The 17,608-nt window shown below is 40.8% G+C and overlaps 2 protein-coding genes and 1 long non-coding RNA gene across 5 annotated transcripts; 1 reads left to right on the top strand and 2 right to left on the bottom strand.

Moving 5' to 3' along the window:
* Positions 1-390: 390 nt before the first annotated feature.
* Positions 391-2,046, bottom strand: LOC110981953 (uncharacterized). Of its 3 annotated transcripts, none has more exons than XM_087147864.1 (2): positions 1,925-2,046; positions 391-1,647 (listed from the first exon to the last, which is right to left on the bottom strand). In XM_087147864.1, the coding sequence occupies exon 2, from the start codon at positions 1,597-1,599 to the stop codon at positions 1,102-1,104; it is 498 nt and encodes a 165-aa protein (XP_087003990.1). In that variant the 5' UTR covers positions 1,600-1,647; positions 1,925-2,046; the 3' UTR covers positions 391-1,101. The 3 variants fall into 3 exon arrangements, with proteins under 3 accessions (XP_087003990.1, XP_022095705.2, XP_087003998.1); XM_022240013.2 differs by having other exon boundaries at positions 1,767-2,041; XM_087147872.1 differs by having other exon boundaries at positions 1,806-2,040.
* A 1,025-nt stretch (positions 2,047-3,071) lies between these two features.
* Positions 3,072-7,759, top strand: LOC147800282 (uncharacterized). Its single transcript, XR_015425386.1, has 2 exons — positions 3,072-3,334; positions 4,072-7,759. It is a non-coding gene; the product is annotated as an uncharacterized LOC147800282 (long non-coding RNA).
* Positions 7,664-17,369, bottom strand: LOC110981931 (serine/threonine-protein kinase Nek2-like). Its single transcript, XM_022239977.2, has 8 exons — positions 17,146-17,369; positions 13,919-14,136; positions 13,161-13,398; positions 12,632-12,714; positions 12,301-12,427; positions 10,820-11,121; positions 10,586-10,665; positions 7,664-8,803 (listed from the first exon to the last, which is right to left on the bottom strand). Exons 1-8 carry the CDS (start codon positions 17,239-17,241, stop codon positions 8,544-8,546), a joined length of 1,404 nt encoding a protein of 467 aa, XP_022095669.2. The 5' UTR covers positions 17,242-17,369; the 3' UTR covers positions 7,664-8,543.
* Positions 17,370-17,608: the final 239 nt, after the last annotated feature.

Raw genomic sequence — 17,608 nt, 5'->3', positions numbered from 1 at the left:
CCACCTGCATACCTGTACATGTCTGTGCCGTTACTTCATGAATTGAAAGTTTATTCTTGAGTTGACATGGAACCCTTGCTCATGAACGTACAAATTTTCAGTAGCATTAAAAATCAAGGCGTCCAAATTCCAGTGTTGTATTCGAGTCCCTCACAAGTCCTTTCACAAGGCCAGTCTCAGGTGCGAGGGTGACCATTGACAAAAGAATACTTTTGTTACAGCTTATTTGAATAGCTTGTGAATTGGCTTAAGACTCAATGACTTGTGATGGACTTGATTACAACACTGCTAATTCCCCCTAAAATGGCACAAGAACTAAGTTAAATGGCACAAAGGTGCATTTAGAAAGACTTTACTCACAAAAAATCTAGACTGCATTGAAGTTGGCCCTTCGATGTCACTTTTTCTGAAGTTTATTCCATACAGGAGTCACCCAGCAAGAGTTCTTGATAAAGTTAAAAATTTAAAGTGTCTGTAGAAATTAGAATATGGGTTAAGTACTCTCTTGTCTGTGGTTGAGTTAAACTCTGAAAATGAGATCCACGTAGACATTTTGCTCATCTTTGTATTGTTTTCACTCTTGATGACACAAGGAGTTGCATCAATCCTCGTCAAGTCCCATGCATCTCATTAAGGGGTTTGACGGTACAAAGGGACTCCAGGAGAGACAATTTTCAACCTTAAAAAGTGCAAAGTACATGTCAAAGGTTGACGGTAAATAGACTGAAAATGATTTAAAAATGGTTTCTAGCAAAAACATTTGGAAGAGTAGACAAAACACTTGAACAATGGAAACAAACTGTTCACCATAATTAACATTGCATTTATTTGCATAGTTTTACTTGAATGGGAAATGTGTATTGTAAGCACAGTTCATTTTGTAAATAAAATAAACAGCTTTGACCAAGAGACAAGTGATAGCGTCGTTTTCTTTCGAGTATTCAGCCATGTTCCAAAGTTCCTTTACAAGTGACCTTTTCAACCATGTCAGCTTTTGCTGCTGCCAAGAGATTGAATGTGCCAATTAGAAAATTGTGTTGTGGTCACACGGCACTGACTTCCACTATTATCTGTAGTGATTCTTATATTTCAAAATGCAGCTCAAAAGTCAGAGTCGTCCCCCTCGTCTTTCCTCTCTGGACAAGGAAAGTTCACCTGCATCTTCCACTGTCCAACACAAACAAGGCAGTCCTTGCCCAGAAGACTCTTGTCAAAGAACCTGTTAATTACATCATCTGCCTTCTCATCGGTCAACAATTCATCTGTACTGAATTCAAGATTGTCTGACGTCAGTGAACAGTTGTCCCCGTTTGTCTTCATGATGTAGTCCAGTAAAGTCTCACTTTTCCTCTTGTAATCGATGACAGTGATTTTGAAGAACACCAGGTCTTCGTCGAAGCAACACTGGTGGAAGTGGGTGTCTGGAGGGGGGCCACAGGATTTACCCATAAGGCCATACTGTTTGCCTGTGGGTGTGACCAGTCTCCCCTGGAATGTGCTGCTGGACGAGTCAAAGCAGAGCATTGCTACACCTTCATCACTCCAGCCTTGTCCAAGTTCTTGCTCCATCTCATAAGATGTCAGCCTTTCCTTTCTCATCCTCACAGAGTTGCATCACTTTTCTTATCCAGATGTGCAGAATTGCATCTAAACAAACAGAAAAAATAGTAATGTCCACATACATCTGCTTTGAATCTGGGTATTTTTATGCAGATAATATGCAACTGAGAATGACTGAACTCCATGTGATAACCAAGACAGCGTACTGTGCTCAAGTGATCACAACTAGAAAATGGTTTTCTAACCCTCTGCCGGCCTCTGGTGAGATCGAAAACTTCCTAATCATGGGTTGTGAGTCAACAACTACTGACCAACACTGGATATTCATGCTATAACAAAAAAAAACCCACTAAATGCGTCTAACCTGTACAACTACAACTAATATTCGGCCCAAAATGATGCCGGCATCATGTAGTGTACCAGTGCAGTAAACGTGATAAAGTGTTGGCGACCATGGCCTTAGTCTTGGTTACAAAACGTCACTATCTGTGTTCACGCTGTAAATTTTGCCAGTCAACAGAGGGCGCTATGTGACTGCCGATTGTGCACACTCACATAAATGTGACCATGGAGGTAGAATCTACCTCCATGATGTGACCCACCCTGTGAAAATGAGTCTTAATTCGCCAGAGCTACCTTTTGAGTTTTCATTTGTATTGGAAAGAGCAAACTGAGTTTTTTTGTTTTGATGTATCACTCTGTTTGGCATTCTGATGAAAGCGGATACTCCATGGTGAAAAATGCTTGATTGTTGGCCTGAAGTGTTTAAATTACATTGGATTACTGTAATTTGTGGCTTTCTTGCATCTTATTTGATGTTCTGTGGCACTGTTAGACTGATTGCTGCGCTTACAGCTTCAAAGCCAGCTAGTAAAAAAGTTGAAGCCTGAGACAGAGCCGAAGTTGAGTATTGGAAAACGGCCCTAGGTAATTTTATGTCTATGATTGTGCAAGATTATTGTTACTGAGAATACTGACCACAGACATAAACGCATGTAACCTGTCGGTGCATTCCACCAAATCGTTGTAATTCTCCGCGTGAGCTCATTAACATTTTGTGATCCCACGGGATTTTTACAATAAGACAGGACATAACCAGGAGGGATCATAGAAAAATTTCCATAAATCCCGAATTTGGGACTGATAATTAGCCCTAAATTGCGGGCCTATTTTGGATAGAGGCGGGCGGCTACATTCAGAAATGAGCGCTTAGTTTTACTACTGTTTTGGGGGTATCTTCCTTGAAAGGCGAAAAAAGATATTCGTGGCTAACCCCAATGAAGTTAAAACGACAAGTGATCTTCTGGCCATAGTCTTGAACTTCCAGTGAAAAAGTGTAGGTCAACTTCTTCACGAGTCAACCGTGACAGGCGGCGCTATTTCGGTCCGATTTTGCACTGTTTGCTATGGGCGCTTGTTTGGTTTGCAATCCTGTGATACAGATCTCGTCTGTCGCATAGCGCCCTCTGTTGACAGCCAAAATTTACTACGCTACGTACAGATAGTAACGTCTTGGAACCAAGACTACAATGGCCTCGACACGAACTGCATGCGCGGAAAAAACTTGAGTATACTAAGTGGGGTTTCCATGTACATGTACATGAACAGTATGTGTACACGAAATAATACTATAGCAGTTGCCATTTTTGGGATAGCCGAGGTACCATTCTATTAAATTAGATAGTGTACATGGTGTACTGCCTGCCGGAGTTTCGTGCGCTAACAACTTGAAATTTGATTTTTCATAGAACAAGACCATCTTTAAATTCTTACGGTAAGAAGATATGTAGATATACATACACTCCTAATGCAATACTATATTTTGAAGCTTATTACTAGCATGCCACAGCCTGGGAATCGATTTGACCACCGGTCATGCCAGTGCATGCTCGATCAGACACGTACCCGCGTCGCCCTGCTTCCACTCCTTCCGATGTCACTTCGCCCCATCCCCACATTGCCCCGCTGCCACTTCGCCCCATTTTCAAATTTTTACTTCGCTCAAGCCGTGCTTGATTCTGTGTAGAAACTAATAATAATAATGGAGATTTGTAAAGCGCACGTATCCACCTAAGGAAAGGCGCTAGATTATAGATACACAGAAAAGTAACTACAGATATATATTATTATTAAATATGCAGTAAAAATGACATGACAAACCTGGTATTAAATAGGTATAGGAGTTAATGGATATCAGAATATTCAGGCATTTGGTACATGTATTTATAAGGTATTAATGAAGATATCAGAATTTGGGTATCAGAGTATTTGGGTATTTGGTATCTGGTATTTCTGTAGGTATCAGAATTTGGGTATCAGAATATATGGGTATTGGGTCTGAGGTATTGGGTGTCAGATTTTGTCAGCTCAAGTGTTAATTGCCAAATGTAGTTGAACAGAAGTATTGAATGGTCCATGGTGGGAGCTACATGTAGTACATGTACATTTACTTCACTGGAATTTGACGTTTTACACCATTATGATCGCTTTGCACGTGTATTCTCATTTTAGCAACCAAGCAGATAGCTGCTACACTACCCAACCATGGTGCTTCAGATGATCCAGAAGTACTGGTGGGTGGCTATCCTACCATCTGCCTTGGCTATTGGTATGTATTTTGATCGACGGGAGACTGAACGGCTGAGTGGATGGAAGAACAAGACAGAGCTGTACAGGCGTGAGCTCAAACCTGGCGAAGACCCTTGGAAGGCCTATTAACGTGTACATGTACGATGGAAGTTGAACTTGTTTGGACAGGGAATGTAGGAAACTAGATATCAAATTTATTGAGTAAAAAAATTGCCTGATCTTCAAATAATGATGATCTCTGGTTGTTTCATCTAATCCTGTTCGTAGCCCTGAGAATGTGGAGTTAAACGCAGTGCAGGTGTTGAGCACCAGTTGTATGATCTACACAGCCAGCGGTCAACATAAGTGCAGTCCCACCTGCCAACTTGTAGCCCATACATGTACAAAGTTTGCATGGAACAGCTGCTCCGAAGCATAGAGATGTGTGCAGTGACATACCCTATTGCTGAACTCGGACTTCCTCACTGTTACAGTATGTACATGTGTCCAGCCTCGAGAAGCTATGAGCCTGTGAAGCTAGATGACTACCCAGTGTGGACAGGGAGTTACTTCACATCTCCTTGACTTTGTACATCCCAAATTTCATAAGGTCCAGAATCACAACCTGCCCATCATCGTCGATGCGATTCATGTACAATAAGAGCATTTCTCAGTACAGTGCGCCACCAAGGAGACTAGGAGCTGCCATTTTTCTGCGTGCATTATGGGAGTACAACATCTCAATGTCCAGTCCAAATGACCTGTCTTTTACCATGGAGGAATCAACACAGGGATCAGAAGTTCTTGCCTTGGGGATGTACATGTACACCATTTAAGTTTGAATTTCTTTGTGTAACGAGGTGTTCCACAATGCACTTTCACAGGTGTAGGTGATGGATGAGTTTTTGTTAGTGCATGATGGTATGTTTAAGATCATGGATTGTGTAGTCAAGAAGTGGTCTCACATAGTGGGTCAACTATGAACTGCTCCTGAATTCAGAGCAAGCATAGTTGGTCTCTTCAGAAACACACAAAAAACTGCTATTTCGGGGCTGCACGCTCTGTTGATATTCTCACAGGTTTGGGTTTGGTTTGCTTATAACGGTGTCGACTATAGTCAACGTTTAAGCCAGGGGGGTGTCCAGTCCTATGGGTTGTACATGTACGGGAATGCTAGCCTGCTATTAAAAAAAACAGAAACTATAAAACCCCAGTAGCTTGGATGCCTTGTCTCACTTCAAGACCAACGTAGATGCTGTTTTCAAATACTGGCTAAAACTCTGTATCCTACCTGTATTTTCAGGCATCAAATTCATGGCAGTGCTACCTGCTAAGGCTTTTATTTCCTGCTTCCAAACTGGTGCCATTGATAATTGATTGCAAACAACAAAGAGAAAATTGCAATTTTTCTGTGTGGCTTAAATATAGTGCACATGCACAGTGCCATTAATTGTCATAAAAGTGCAGCCCCAGAAAATTGGCCCCTTTCTGCTGGCCATTGACTTTGTTTTGATGTGTGTGCTGTTTTACATCAGGACAAGCAAAGATATCCAGTGAATGACAAACAAAAAATGAATATTTGTGAATGCGATGGTAAGAATAATTGCATGAGGTGGCAGATGAAACGGTCTCTTCCACGAGACGAAGCTGAGTGGAATAGACACTTTCACCTGTCACCTCATGCAATTATTCTTACCATTGCACGAATGCGAAACATTTGTTTCATAAAACACCTGTATAAACCCTCATCTGATTTTCTGAGTACATGTTAAACTGTAATAACTAAACTGATTCAAACTGGAAGATGTCCAGTTGTGAATCTGTTAATTTTTCGACACCATATTCCAAGTTTGTTTAATCATTTGGCAGCATTTTATCTGTTTTCTTATGATGGCAGCATCAGAGTGACTTACAAAAACAAGTTCTTATACATGTAATCAGTGTTATAGTTGGCCATACTTTAGGGCAGAACAATAGGCCAATTGAATAAATTTGAATAAAAATCTGGTTCACTTCTTTTTCTAATTGCGCATAAGCAGAACAATTTGCATTCTCCAGACTAAAGACACTGTGGCTGTACCTTGTGATTCGGGGCAAGCTTTTGCATTGCTACCACCATCTCTGGAATGGACTGGTTCCTTATAATTACATTTATTTGTAAAATTGTGAACGGCAGAGCTTGATTGCTCGTCATTTTGCCATAAAGAAACTTGTGCCACTAGAAGCAAATCGATCCGGAGGTGTTCGTTATTTGTTTCTGACTCACATTTGTTATAAATTTTTTGCACTCTGCGTGTGTTGGTACAAATAATTCAATGCCATGTGATCATTGATCCACCAATCAGATGACAGGGATTTATGCAGGTGTTGTATCATAAAAGTGTCTATACATGTACATGCAGCTTGGAGGAGCATTAGATTAAATGTTTGAACCCAGATCATTACAGAATGTTATTAGGATTGTACACATGTACGTCTCTGGCTGGTGAGACTAATATCATGTGCTGGAGTACGTAAATGGTAGTTGAAATGCTTTCTCCTCGATTCTGGATTAAACCCAACTACACATACTTTGGCAGTGTTGCTCTGAATTTTCCAAAATCCTCTGCCATGGATTAAGAAAAAAAAATACAGCTGAACCTCATTAATAAGAAGTCCTTCAGAGATTGCAGATTACCTCGTTATAACAGGAAACCTAGTATTGTCACGAATGTAAACAATAAAACCAAGGACTGGGACAGAAACAAATTCCTTTCGAAACAGAATGTTGCATTAGCATTGCTCTTATTAACGAGGTTCAACTGGAATGTCACATACTTTCTTACTACATGTACACTTGCAAGCGATATTAGGTCTCATGTGAAACACTTGTGTTTCGATAGGGATGTGTCTTCCTCAACCCTTTAAAATCCTTCCACATTGGATTGTGACAGTTACTAGTATATCCTTGATTTTAAATTTATGAAAAAGAGATGTACATGTAGTGATGGAAATGAGTCGTGATACATTGTTCATTGGATTTTCACAGGAAATGTAAATGCATGAAAAATGTGTTTTACACGATCTTAAAAGAAAGGAACATGCTCATTTTGTTTTCAATTGCGCATGAATTAAAAGGGCATCAAGTTTAAATAAATGATTTTTTAATGACCATTAATCCATTACTGTGTTTTGTAGCTGGGTCATTCCATGAGGCCCAATTTGTGACGGTGTCCATTGTTACATGGGTTCCGTAAAAATAAACAGCTGTTTCCCTGCATAGGGATAGTACAGAGGTGTGTGTTATTTTTAGAGAGTAAATGACCTACTCAACAGGTCATGACGGGTGGTAAAAGTTACCCATGTAACAAGGACACCGTCACAAACTGTGCCCCCCAACCTCATGGAATGACCCAGCTGTGCCTCAAAAAGGAGTCCAGACAAGTTTGGAAGTGTGGGGCTGCCTTGGATACAGCATACTTTTGATGTGTGATCAAATTATTAAGACAAATACTGTTACTTTTTCACAAAAAAAGAAGTAGTCGCGTACACCAAGTTGTCATTCATCTGCATGTATTTACAAATTATTGTAATTTTCCTTTGGGTTGATGTGTATTTACATGTAATAAAATGCATTGGCAGTTAAGTTGAACACTTCTGTGTTTAAACATGAATTGTCCTCACTTAAAATGGATAAAAACAATCAGACCAGTGATTGGTAACACACAGAAATTTGTGTCGTATTATATTACTGTACAGTGCATGAAACTGTGTTGCATGGCTGAGTGCCCCAGTGTTTTGGAGAATCATGGAGGATGTAAAGTACCGGCAACTCAAAGATTTTTTGATTAACTGCAGCATTACAAATATCAACTCAAATTTCATGCGTTTCTCACTTTTTGTATTCAGAAATTTTTATTTTGCAGTTTAAAAACTATTGTCTATGTAGTGAATTCCTCTAAATGTACCCGAGGAGCACTGCAACTGGAGAAGAGACACTGTACATTACATTTTGAAAGACTAGGCAAAGATGGCGGTGTGTTGGAGACAGGTAATGATGAAAATGTGAACCATGTTTGAATGGAAGGTGTTCACAAGCCTTAGAACTGTTTCTGAAGGATAGCGGTCTTATTCTGAAGCTTTTCCATTTAGAAAAGAGGTTTTCACTGCAGATGAATTCATTCACAGATGGACCCGCTTCAGCATTCTCCTTTGTAACTCTCTCATTCATTTCTGCAGCATTAAGAAGGCATCTAAGTACACCTTGTTAATAATTCATTCCTCTTTAACATCTAACTGTCCAACTAACCCCCTTGTATAACCCAACACTACTATGCCAGAGATTCAAGTCACTATGACGGGAGCACTGCAAGCACAGACTTCAACAGAATGTCCACTAGACACCACGGTGACAGGTCAACAAGCTGCAGCGTGGATCAACGCATCATGTTCATCAGGAGTTTGCTCTTATACTTTGCTGTCTGTTCCTCTTTCTGCAGGGCAAGGCTCCTTAGCTTAGCCTTGTACAGTCTCTCCTTCAGCTGTGCCGCTTTGCCTTCTGGGTGTTTCTCTGATACCAGGCTAGGATCGGTTGGCTTTCTTGGTGGTTCGTTCTCCTTTCCAGGTGCCAAGGGGGCAAAGTGGACTCGTTTTGGCGTAGTGCCGATGTATGCTGGATGAACGTCCTCCTGATAGTCTGGAACGATGTTGTGACGGAACAGTAAAAGTTCGTTAGTTTTCTGAGCACTTTTAAGATAGTCTCTTCAGATTTGTAGAAAGAATCACTTTGTAAGGTCATATGGCAGCAGACATGCTGGTCCCTTGAAAATACATGCATTAATCTGGGCGTATTAAAGTTCTGCAGAATGGTTTAGAGGGACGATTTTCAACAAACACAAATACAAAAAATATGTGAAGAAAGAAAAATATGTCAGTGCAGCACTTTTAAAGGCCGACGTTTTCACCTACAAGTACTGTCAACTCTCGTGGGGTAGCTGTAACCAGCTGAATTACATACCAAGTTGACTACATCTAAAATCCAAACTAGTTTTTGAAATGGAAAACCATGGCCCACGGAACTAGGGGCTAAATGGAAGGACAAAACTTCCAAAGTTCTGCACATATCCCCGAACAATGAGTATTTCCACTTTCTGGAGGTTGAGGTGCTTCTGAAACGAACTCAACTGGCAAGTTGAAGCAGTTAATTTCTTTGCTTCTCTTATTTTTCATTTCTGCAGCAAATTACAAGGGTGTCTACAAGATGTGTATCCCCAACCTCTTTCTCACTAATGGCCTTGGAAAGATTGAATGGCCTTGGTTGTACACATGTTGTGGGTGGGACTCACTGTACAAGCTCTTACATCTAACACAGGGTATTCTGAACAAAGCTTATTGAAAGCCCAATTTGAGGGAAATGCAGCCAGTTGGCAAATGTCCAGTTGCTGTGAGCAGAAAGTTCCAAGTGCAGGACATTTGGAATTAATCAGACAGTGACAGCTTTGATTTTATGATGCAACTTTGAAGTAAAAATAAATTTGTAGTAGCCAGACCAATCCTCAGTAAGTGGCATTTTTGTAATGAAACAGAAATTTGCTTTTTGCAATAGCTCTGTAATTTCAACTCGCAAATCCCTTAAAATTCTGGGCATTTCTGTTGTAACTACATTGTACATGTACATGTATTTGGATAAATCTGTGGGATACATTTACTGTCACTAATCACTAATGGACCAGTGAAATGAAGTACAGAAGAAAGTACTGTGTATTGCACAAACATTTATTTAAGATTCAAATCTTAAAGATGGTAACAAGTTGGTTAACCTGCAACATTACATTACAAATATGCATGCTTTGAATTTGCAAAAGTGTAGAATGTTTTCAAGACAACTGATCATTTAACATACATGTTCCTTTTGACCATAATTACTTAGATGTCAAAAATGCATGTTTACTTAATTCTAAACTGATATCAATACACATCGTAATTTTTATGGAAAAAAATATCAATTTCATTCTCATACAAAAAATATCTGACAGTTTCGAAGTACACGTAACACCGACAATAAATACAACACTTAACAAAATATACCTTTTCAAATAAATAGTTCAGTATTCATCACTTTGCCGTGATTTATCAAAAATAAGTACATCTATCTTATCACTTCTCATAATTTACATTATATGGAATGGTTCAACATAAGATCTGCATCATCATTTCATTCACAGTGCAAGAAACATTCCGAAACACATGATCTGACCAGTTTGGCCCCCCGAATCCACTTCAACTTTCCTGTGGAAACGGCCCTGCTGTGTCCAGCACCAGCAAGGTATAATTTCACATACTGACAAGCTTAGTGGTTAAGATGCCAGAGGTGGTTTATGGCACACAGGGGGGAGTGGTTTCCTCCACTTCATGAACTCATTGTGCGCGAGGCTAGAATAGTCCGGAACAGTCAACTGACGAATCTCGGAACATTTACCTTTTTCTGTCTGCAGCTCCTTGACTCTTTCGTTGAGCTGTAATCTGGTGGCTTGGTACTGGCTCAGCAATGTCTCGGCTCTAAGGTTTGGAAAAAGTGGGAAAAGACAAGCCTTCAGGATTTGCAGAGTAGGGTCCGCTTTAGTGTCGAGAACCGTTTGCTATTTCTAGCAAGGATTTGTAGCAGTGAACATGCCGTCTATAACGGCTCCAAGTGTGATGGTATTGTGCCAACCTTTGCAGTTTTTCCTCTGCCAGCTTTTCCCTGGTAGCCATGCATTTCTCCTTGGTTTCCAGCAACCTGGTGCGCTCCTCCAGCTGTCGTTCTCGGAGTCTGATACCATCCTCTCTTCTCTGCATGGCCTCCTCTTTTCTTTTCAGTGTCTCCTCCCGTCTTGCTACGTTCTCCAATCTCTCCTGGAATCCACTGGCCGTGGCATCTTCTGGCTGGCTCGATCGGCGATCTTTCTTTTGGTTGGACAGTTGAAGAATTTTGGGAAGTTTCAGGATGTCCTCAATGGAAGGTCTCGCCACAGCCTTAAACAAATGATGACCACCGAAAAAAGTCAGTAATGGAGCGACCGTTGCTTTGCAATGATTGCAGTCAATCCATAATTCAGTTGAAAACTATTTGAGCTACTTTTCATACCTGTTTTCATGTATTTTCTTTACTTTACACAAAAAAGTAAACCAAAAGAGTTAGGGGGAGGGCAGAATCTACCCCTTTGACATTTTCCGATATCGCAGCAGTGCAATTTTTTGAGGAGTTGAGCTTCCAGGAGTTTTTAGAGTAACTCTTTGCAGTATTTTTGACACCACTTATGCAAATATCTAACATACCGTTCTCGCGCAGCGTACATTTTCCAGAGACCGCTCAGCCAAAAATGTATACTTTTTCCACTGTGGTGCTCAATCAGACTTCATACACCTCACAGGTGTTCCAGGTATTTTCAATCGGGACTTTCTAGGACTTTTTGTGCCCCATTTTGTCCCATTATGGACTTGGCTTAGGGACCATTCAAAATTTTAAATGTTTGTAAATTTTGGTTTTTTTTCAAAATGGTGGGTGGGTCAAGGAAAATAATTGAAAATCGAAATTCATTTTTGATTAAAAAAAAAAGAACCAAAAAAACAGATCCTTTGACTAGCCTGAACTACACTATGCAACCGAACTGAACTTCATGACTTGTTCAACCACAGCGCGCCAGCGTTCCGAGGTGTACGAACGTTGTCGACTTCGTTCCCATTTTTGTAACGTGCGTGACCCGTATGCATATGCGTAAAAGACCACGGGACGAGGTGGTTTTTCAGCAGACTTGTATTAGTCACACGCTTGTAGTGGTCAACCTTCGAAAATGGGTTTAATGCATGCGCACTGACACGCATGTAGCCATGAACGCCAAATGGCCATAACAGCAAAACTGTATGTCTGATTGAGTTCAAACTTCAAGTTTGTAATAATGTGGAATGTCTGTACTCACTTGCCAAGTTTAAAAAAAAAAAAACGGGCGTGGCAAAGCAGAGATCTTAGAGTCCCAAAGCCACCTTCCCCTGGCTGTGAGATAGGCCAAATTGGCCCAGCTCTATAGGGTTAAGCTCACAGCACCTCTCATCACTGACGCTACAGTTGTTATCCTACTTGTATATTATGTTCTTCAGTTTACAAATCCGTTTTCATATAATCCATTGATGATTTTTATGCCACTCTGAACTTACGTCAACTTTCAGCATTCTTGAGATGAGGTCCTGGAGTTCTGGTGAATATTGTGAAGGTAAGGGACGGAACTTTCCTTCCTTTATCTTGACTGCCAGATGTTGTTGGTTGATGGCTGTGAATGGCGGGCTGTGACAGGTAAATATTTAAATGATCAAGCCCACAGGAAAGAACACATGTATGTACATGTATATATGTATATCAAATTCTCGGCAAAATGTCCACATTTGCCTTGAAGTAAAATTGGTGGTAAACTAGTGACTTTGTTTTGACACAAATGCAATATGGTGATTGCGATATTCACCGCAACATGTTCCAAACCCAAGGACTCACCTCAATGAGCACAGTTCATATATGAGACAACCCAGAGACCACATATCTGACTTCTCATTGTATGAGCAGTGGTCCATGAGCTCCTGCAACAACAGAAGATCATAGTTGACATTTCACATTTTGCATTTTACATTTAAAGTGTGCTAATGAAACACTCAGGTTTTGCTTCCATGAACTTTTAAGGGTGAAAAGCAATTCGCATGTAGATTGAAAACCCAACTTACTTTTATGAAATCTGTGTCCTGCAGGTACTTAATCTTTGCAAAGTATGAAGTCATAAAACCCATGTGCACATTTTGCATAGATAATGTTGACCAACATGATATAGTACATGTATCATGACACGAGGACCATGCAACACAATACCATAGGTGAGTTTGCAAAATTCACAGAATTATTTGCTGAGGAAAGAAGATTTTAGCAAAGATCTCATGTGATTTACAGAATTTTTTTTACTGATTCTGGGCTATTTAGACATCTAAATATTCTGTGAAATACAGTGTACCGTGCTGATGGATTTCCTGCTTACCGGAGACATATAGTATGGAGTCCCTACAAACGTCTTGGCAAAACTTGTGTCATGATGGAGCACTCTGGCGAGACCAAAGTCCCCTAGCTTGACGTTATGTGCAGCATCCAGGAACACGTTAGCAGGTTTAAGGTCACGGTGGAGAACAGCACGACCTTTGACCCGCTGTTGACACTCATTCAGGGCAAGAGTGATCTGACGGAGAACTTTCCAGGCGAAGTCTTCCTCCAGGTATTTTCTGGTGAGGGAACAGTGTGGGTAAATCCTGACACGAACGACCACACACTACTAATAAGACTGCATGGTTAAGTTCCCAACACATTCCAAAATGACTGTTCACTTCCAAGAAAATGTGACATGGAGCTTGTGTTTAAAAACCCAAGAAATTTTGAGCCACTTTGAGGGTGCACTGTGCTGTCTATACACAGAGGCTAATTTTAGTCAACAGAAGTTTCTTCAAGCACCGATGGTGTTAGACAATCTCACTGATGTTGTTAATTTGTAAAATTAGAGAGGAGCAGTTTTATAAACAAGCCTCTACAGCTGAAATGCTTTGCTGTTTCATTTCAGAAGTAAAAGCAATTTCAGCTACACATGTAAGAGCCACAGTATACATACATGTAAACATATGACAAAGCCTTCAGTACATTGCCGTTAAGTGCTTCAAACTGCTTTGACTGTAAGACTGGTGACTGCTTAACAAGAACACTGTTACCCATCACATTGAGCCCGGGAAGAAGACTTCTTGAATAACTCACCTCTCTCTTTTGCAGCGAGTGATGAGGCTCCCCAAATCACCCCCCTCGCAGTACTCCATGATGATGTAGATGGTGGTTGTATTTCGGTCCACGATGCGGTCATAATAACGCACAATGAACTCATGACGCAGCCCCCTTAGCAGGTTGACCTCCGACACCAACATCTGCTTCTCTGTCTCTGACATGCTGCCATAGTTGATCTCCTTCCAGGCCAGGACCTGAAGGGTTTCAAAGACAAGGACTTTTCCTTTGAGCTTTTTCTGATGAAAGCCTAAAAGTTGTATCCAGATGCAGACAGTCGAGGAAGAGGCAGTGCGTGATGCCATTCCACCAGAATAAGACAGTGAAGACTGGACCAAGAACCGGTATCAACTTTATTTTGCATCTTTGCGAGCAGGTTAACTGAACATGTTCAGTGAGTGTTTGTATCTAGTTCCGTGCTCGTGGTATGTACTGTCATGGTGACTTTGTATTCACAAGGTGTACATGTAATTCAGACCCAGTGTGTCTAAAACTCAGATCACACAAAGAAAAATACCTGTATTCAATGCTTTAATTTAGGATTTCATTTTAAACATGGAAGGACTGGGATAATATTACAACTGGGTTGGGGAGAAAATGTGCGATCTACCTATCCCACCTGGGGATTGAACTGTGATTTACCTTTAGGACTTTATAAAAGGAGAAAATGGGATTTTCAGAATTTGCTCTTCAGAACATTGTTTTGTTATACATGCAGCAGTGTTCTTTAAGCTACAATGCATGTTGACTGTGATTAACGAATTCCCCCTTCAGCTTTAAGTCACTTTGCCCCAATGTAAACTCTAGTATGTTTCGTTTTAGTTTTAACCTAACGAAAGGCTGTACTGTCAACAATTTGTCTGCCCAGCTGAACTTTATACATGTACAGGTAGTCCAATTCAGGCAATTTGCCAAGGAAAATGTTACAATATAAATGTACATGATCATGCTGATGGTCTGTAGGCAACCAAGCCTATGCTGTAAAGGTAAGCCTATGCTGTACTGGGTAGGTACAGAGTCACGCGGCCAGGCAACTAATTTATTTCATTCTTTCAACGCAGTGAAGGAGTAAAGTTATGCTGGAAAGAGTTGTAACTGCACGCACTTAGTGTCACCAAACTATGTTATCAAAACATTAGGGAATGATCAGTGTTACTGTGACTCTTGATATGCACTGTTTATGTTCCATTTGTTCTTGTAGCGTGTCAGACAATCTCGGGTGCATATCAGATCATGAACGCAAGGGCGGTCAGATGATCTCACACTGTGCCCGCTGATGTGTTTGTTGTGTTCGTCTAATATCTCAGCGACTACGTTCAGTCTATGAGCTGTTAAGACATTACCAGTGAATGTAATTGCAAAAGAAGAATATAAATGAGATGTGCATTTCTTTTCTCCATCTTTAAATGTCAAGGCTGTTTAGATATGGATTCACAAAAGTACAACATTTGCTCAAACACCGGAATACAAAAGGAAAGAGAAAACAGGGGATGTATAGAATACTGTAGGTAAAGTTTGATGAAAGCTAACCCTCCTATGGTTTTACAGCACAAATGTGCACAAATGCCCACAGTCACTGGTGAGCATGTAGTTTCTATATGGAACTCAAACATGCACAGGTTCAGTGTGTACACAGTAGGTTGTCAGCACAAAATGACCCAGGGTCTTTTGTGCAGTCCTCTTCACTGCATTTGGTTTACTGCACAATTATGCACATGAAACAGTGAAGCACAGTTCTTGGGCAGCACAAAAGTGCAATCTGATATTCCTGTGAGGGACAGTTAGTGCAGTGCACAACACAACACAGCTGTGCTTCTTTGAGGTGTTAACCAAATGACCCAAAGAGTGACTTCAGCATAGGATAGGCTAAAGGGAATATCGTTTCTTTCATTACTCCAATTTTATTGCCAAATCCATTGTTAATGTGGTTACGATCCGTGACGCCTACATGTATGAAAAGATGCATTGTTTATACAGTATGCAAGCTTTGTCATTCCGTGATCGACTGCTCATCCTGAAGTAAATTATCCATTCTCACTGTTTTACCTGTGAAATCATCCTGATTCTGTTGGAGGTAACTCTTATCAAAGTTTCAAAACACAATCAAGCACAGGTGGGACTAAGTGAAAATGGGATGAAGTGGCAGTGGGGCGACATGGTGATCATGGTGATGGGGCAAAGAGGAGATGGGGCGAAGTGGTTATAGGCAAAGAAGCATGGGGTCAAGTGGAAACGCGGCGAAATGACTGACACCCATTTGTAGTCGCTGTGTGAATGGTAATTACACTACCAGTTATGAAGGTGCATGATCATACTTTGATCCCTGGGTCAGATCAGCAGATTGCAATTTTTTTTCATAGAGATGCTGGTAAGAATTTCATATTTGTACACCACTTGATAGCCTGTGACAATCCTGATTAGGCTTGGACTGTGGTAGGTTTTTTTATTACTGCAATATCTGTCACAAAAATACTGCAATATTCACTGTGGTATTTACCCCAAGAACTGTGAGGCGGACGTCGGACCCCACAGTTCTAGGGGGATGCAGTATTCTTTGATGTGCGGTATTATGTCACCAAAAGCTCTCATATAATAAACTAGCATTCTCTGGGAATGCTGACAAATACATGTACATGTACTCGCAGCATATGCTCCCTTACTGTGCTATGTAGATTAAAATGAAAAGGCAAATTAGCAAAAAGTGTAAGGTACAGCAGTCAATGACAGTGCGATCGTCAAGGAAAAATGGGAAATTGGCATGCATGATTGGTGGATTAGCCTAGGTTGGACGTTGTCTTCATTTACGTAGTAGACTAGTCAGGTGCTAGTATAGTAGAGTACGGTCATGACGGTCATGTCAGGGACTTCACCTGGGCTATAAATTGGTGGATAAAAACTCAAATTAAAAAAAAATATTGGCCAAACTTGGCCTAAAAACTACTGTTTTCAACACTGTACCTTAATGGCATGACAGGAAAATATGAACAAGTGGAATTTGCGTCTCCAGTAATTTACCTCATCGATTAGGGGCTGGACTAGCCCCACTAGTGTGGCACGGACTCTCACTCCCAAACGACCCTGACCAAGCAGGCCTAGGTCCCCCAATGAAGAACTGACCCTGAACTGACAATGACATGACTGAACAAGGTGTGACCTAGCACCTACCTGCTCCCGGCTGACTAAGTTATGATCATTTTTGGCCTTACCTTGCTGTCGCTTTTTCGTTTTATCTTCTTACATTTCCCATAGGAACCAATGCCGATGGTACAAATTACTTCGTAGTCACTCAGTTTGGATGGCATCCTGCATGTCCTGCCTTAAGTTAAGTACTATTAGATGTGACACTCACAGTAACTCAACCGCACAACTCGGAAGAAAGCTACACCGTACGCGTACAAATGCTGCACGCAACATTCGCACAACAATACGGCACCAGGGCGAATGGTTTTGTTCGAATAATCCTCCAACAACAAAGATTCCCATTGGTTCATTCTGAAGCCAGTGCAACATTTCATTGGCTTAAGAATAAGGTGAAAGGTCATTTAAATCACCAGGATTAGTGGTTGGTGTCCTTTTCATTTGCAACTCCTGCTCACCAGTTGTTCGGCGAGGGCCAGACTTGGAAGTCTTGGACAGATACTATATTTATTTAGCGGGACGTAGGGGGGA

The sequence above is a fragment of the Acanthaster planci genome, linkage group LG01, assembly GCF_054643075.1.
Source record: "Acanthaster planci isolate LZ-2023a linkage group LG01, COTS_SCS, whole genome shotgun sequence".
Lineage (NCBI taxonomy): Eukaryota > Metazoa > Echinodermata > Asteroidea > Valvatida > Acanthasteridae > Acanthaster > Acanthaster planci.
The sequence above is the reverse complement of the archived record's forward strand: the minus strand, read 5'-3'. Positions and strand labels throughout refer to the sequence as shown.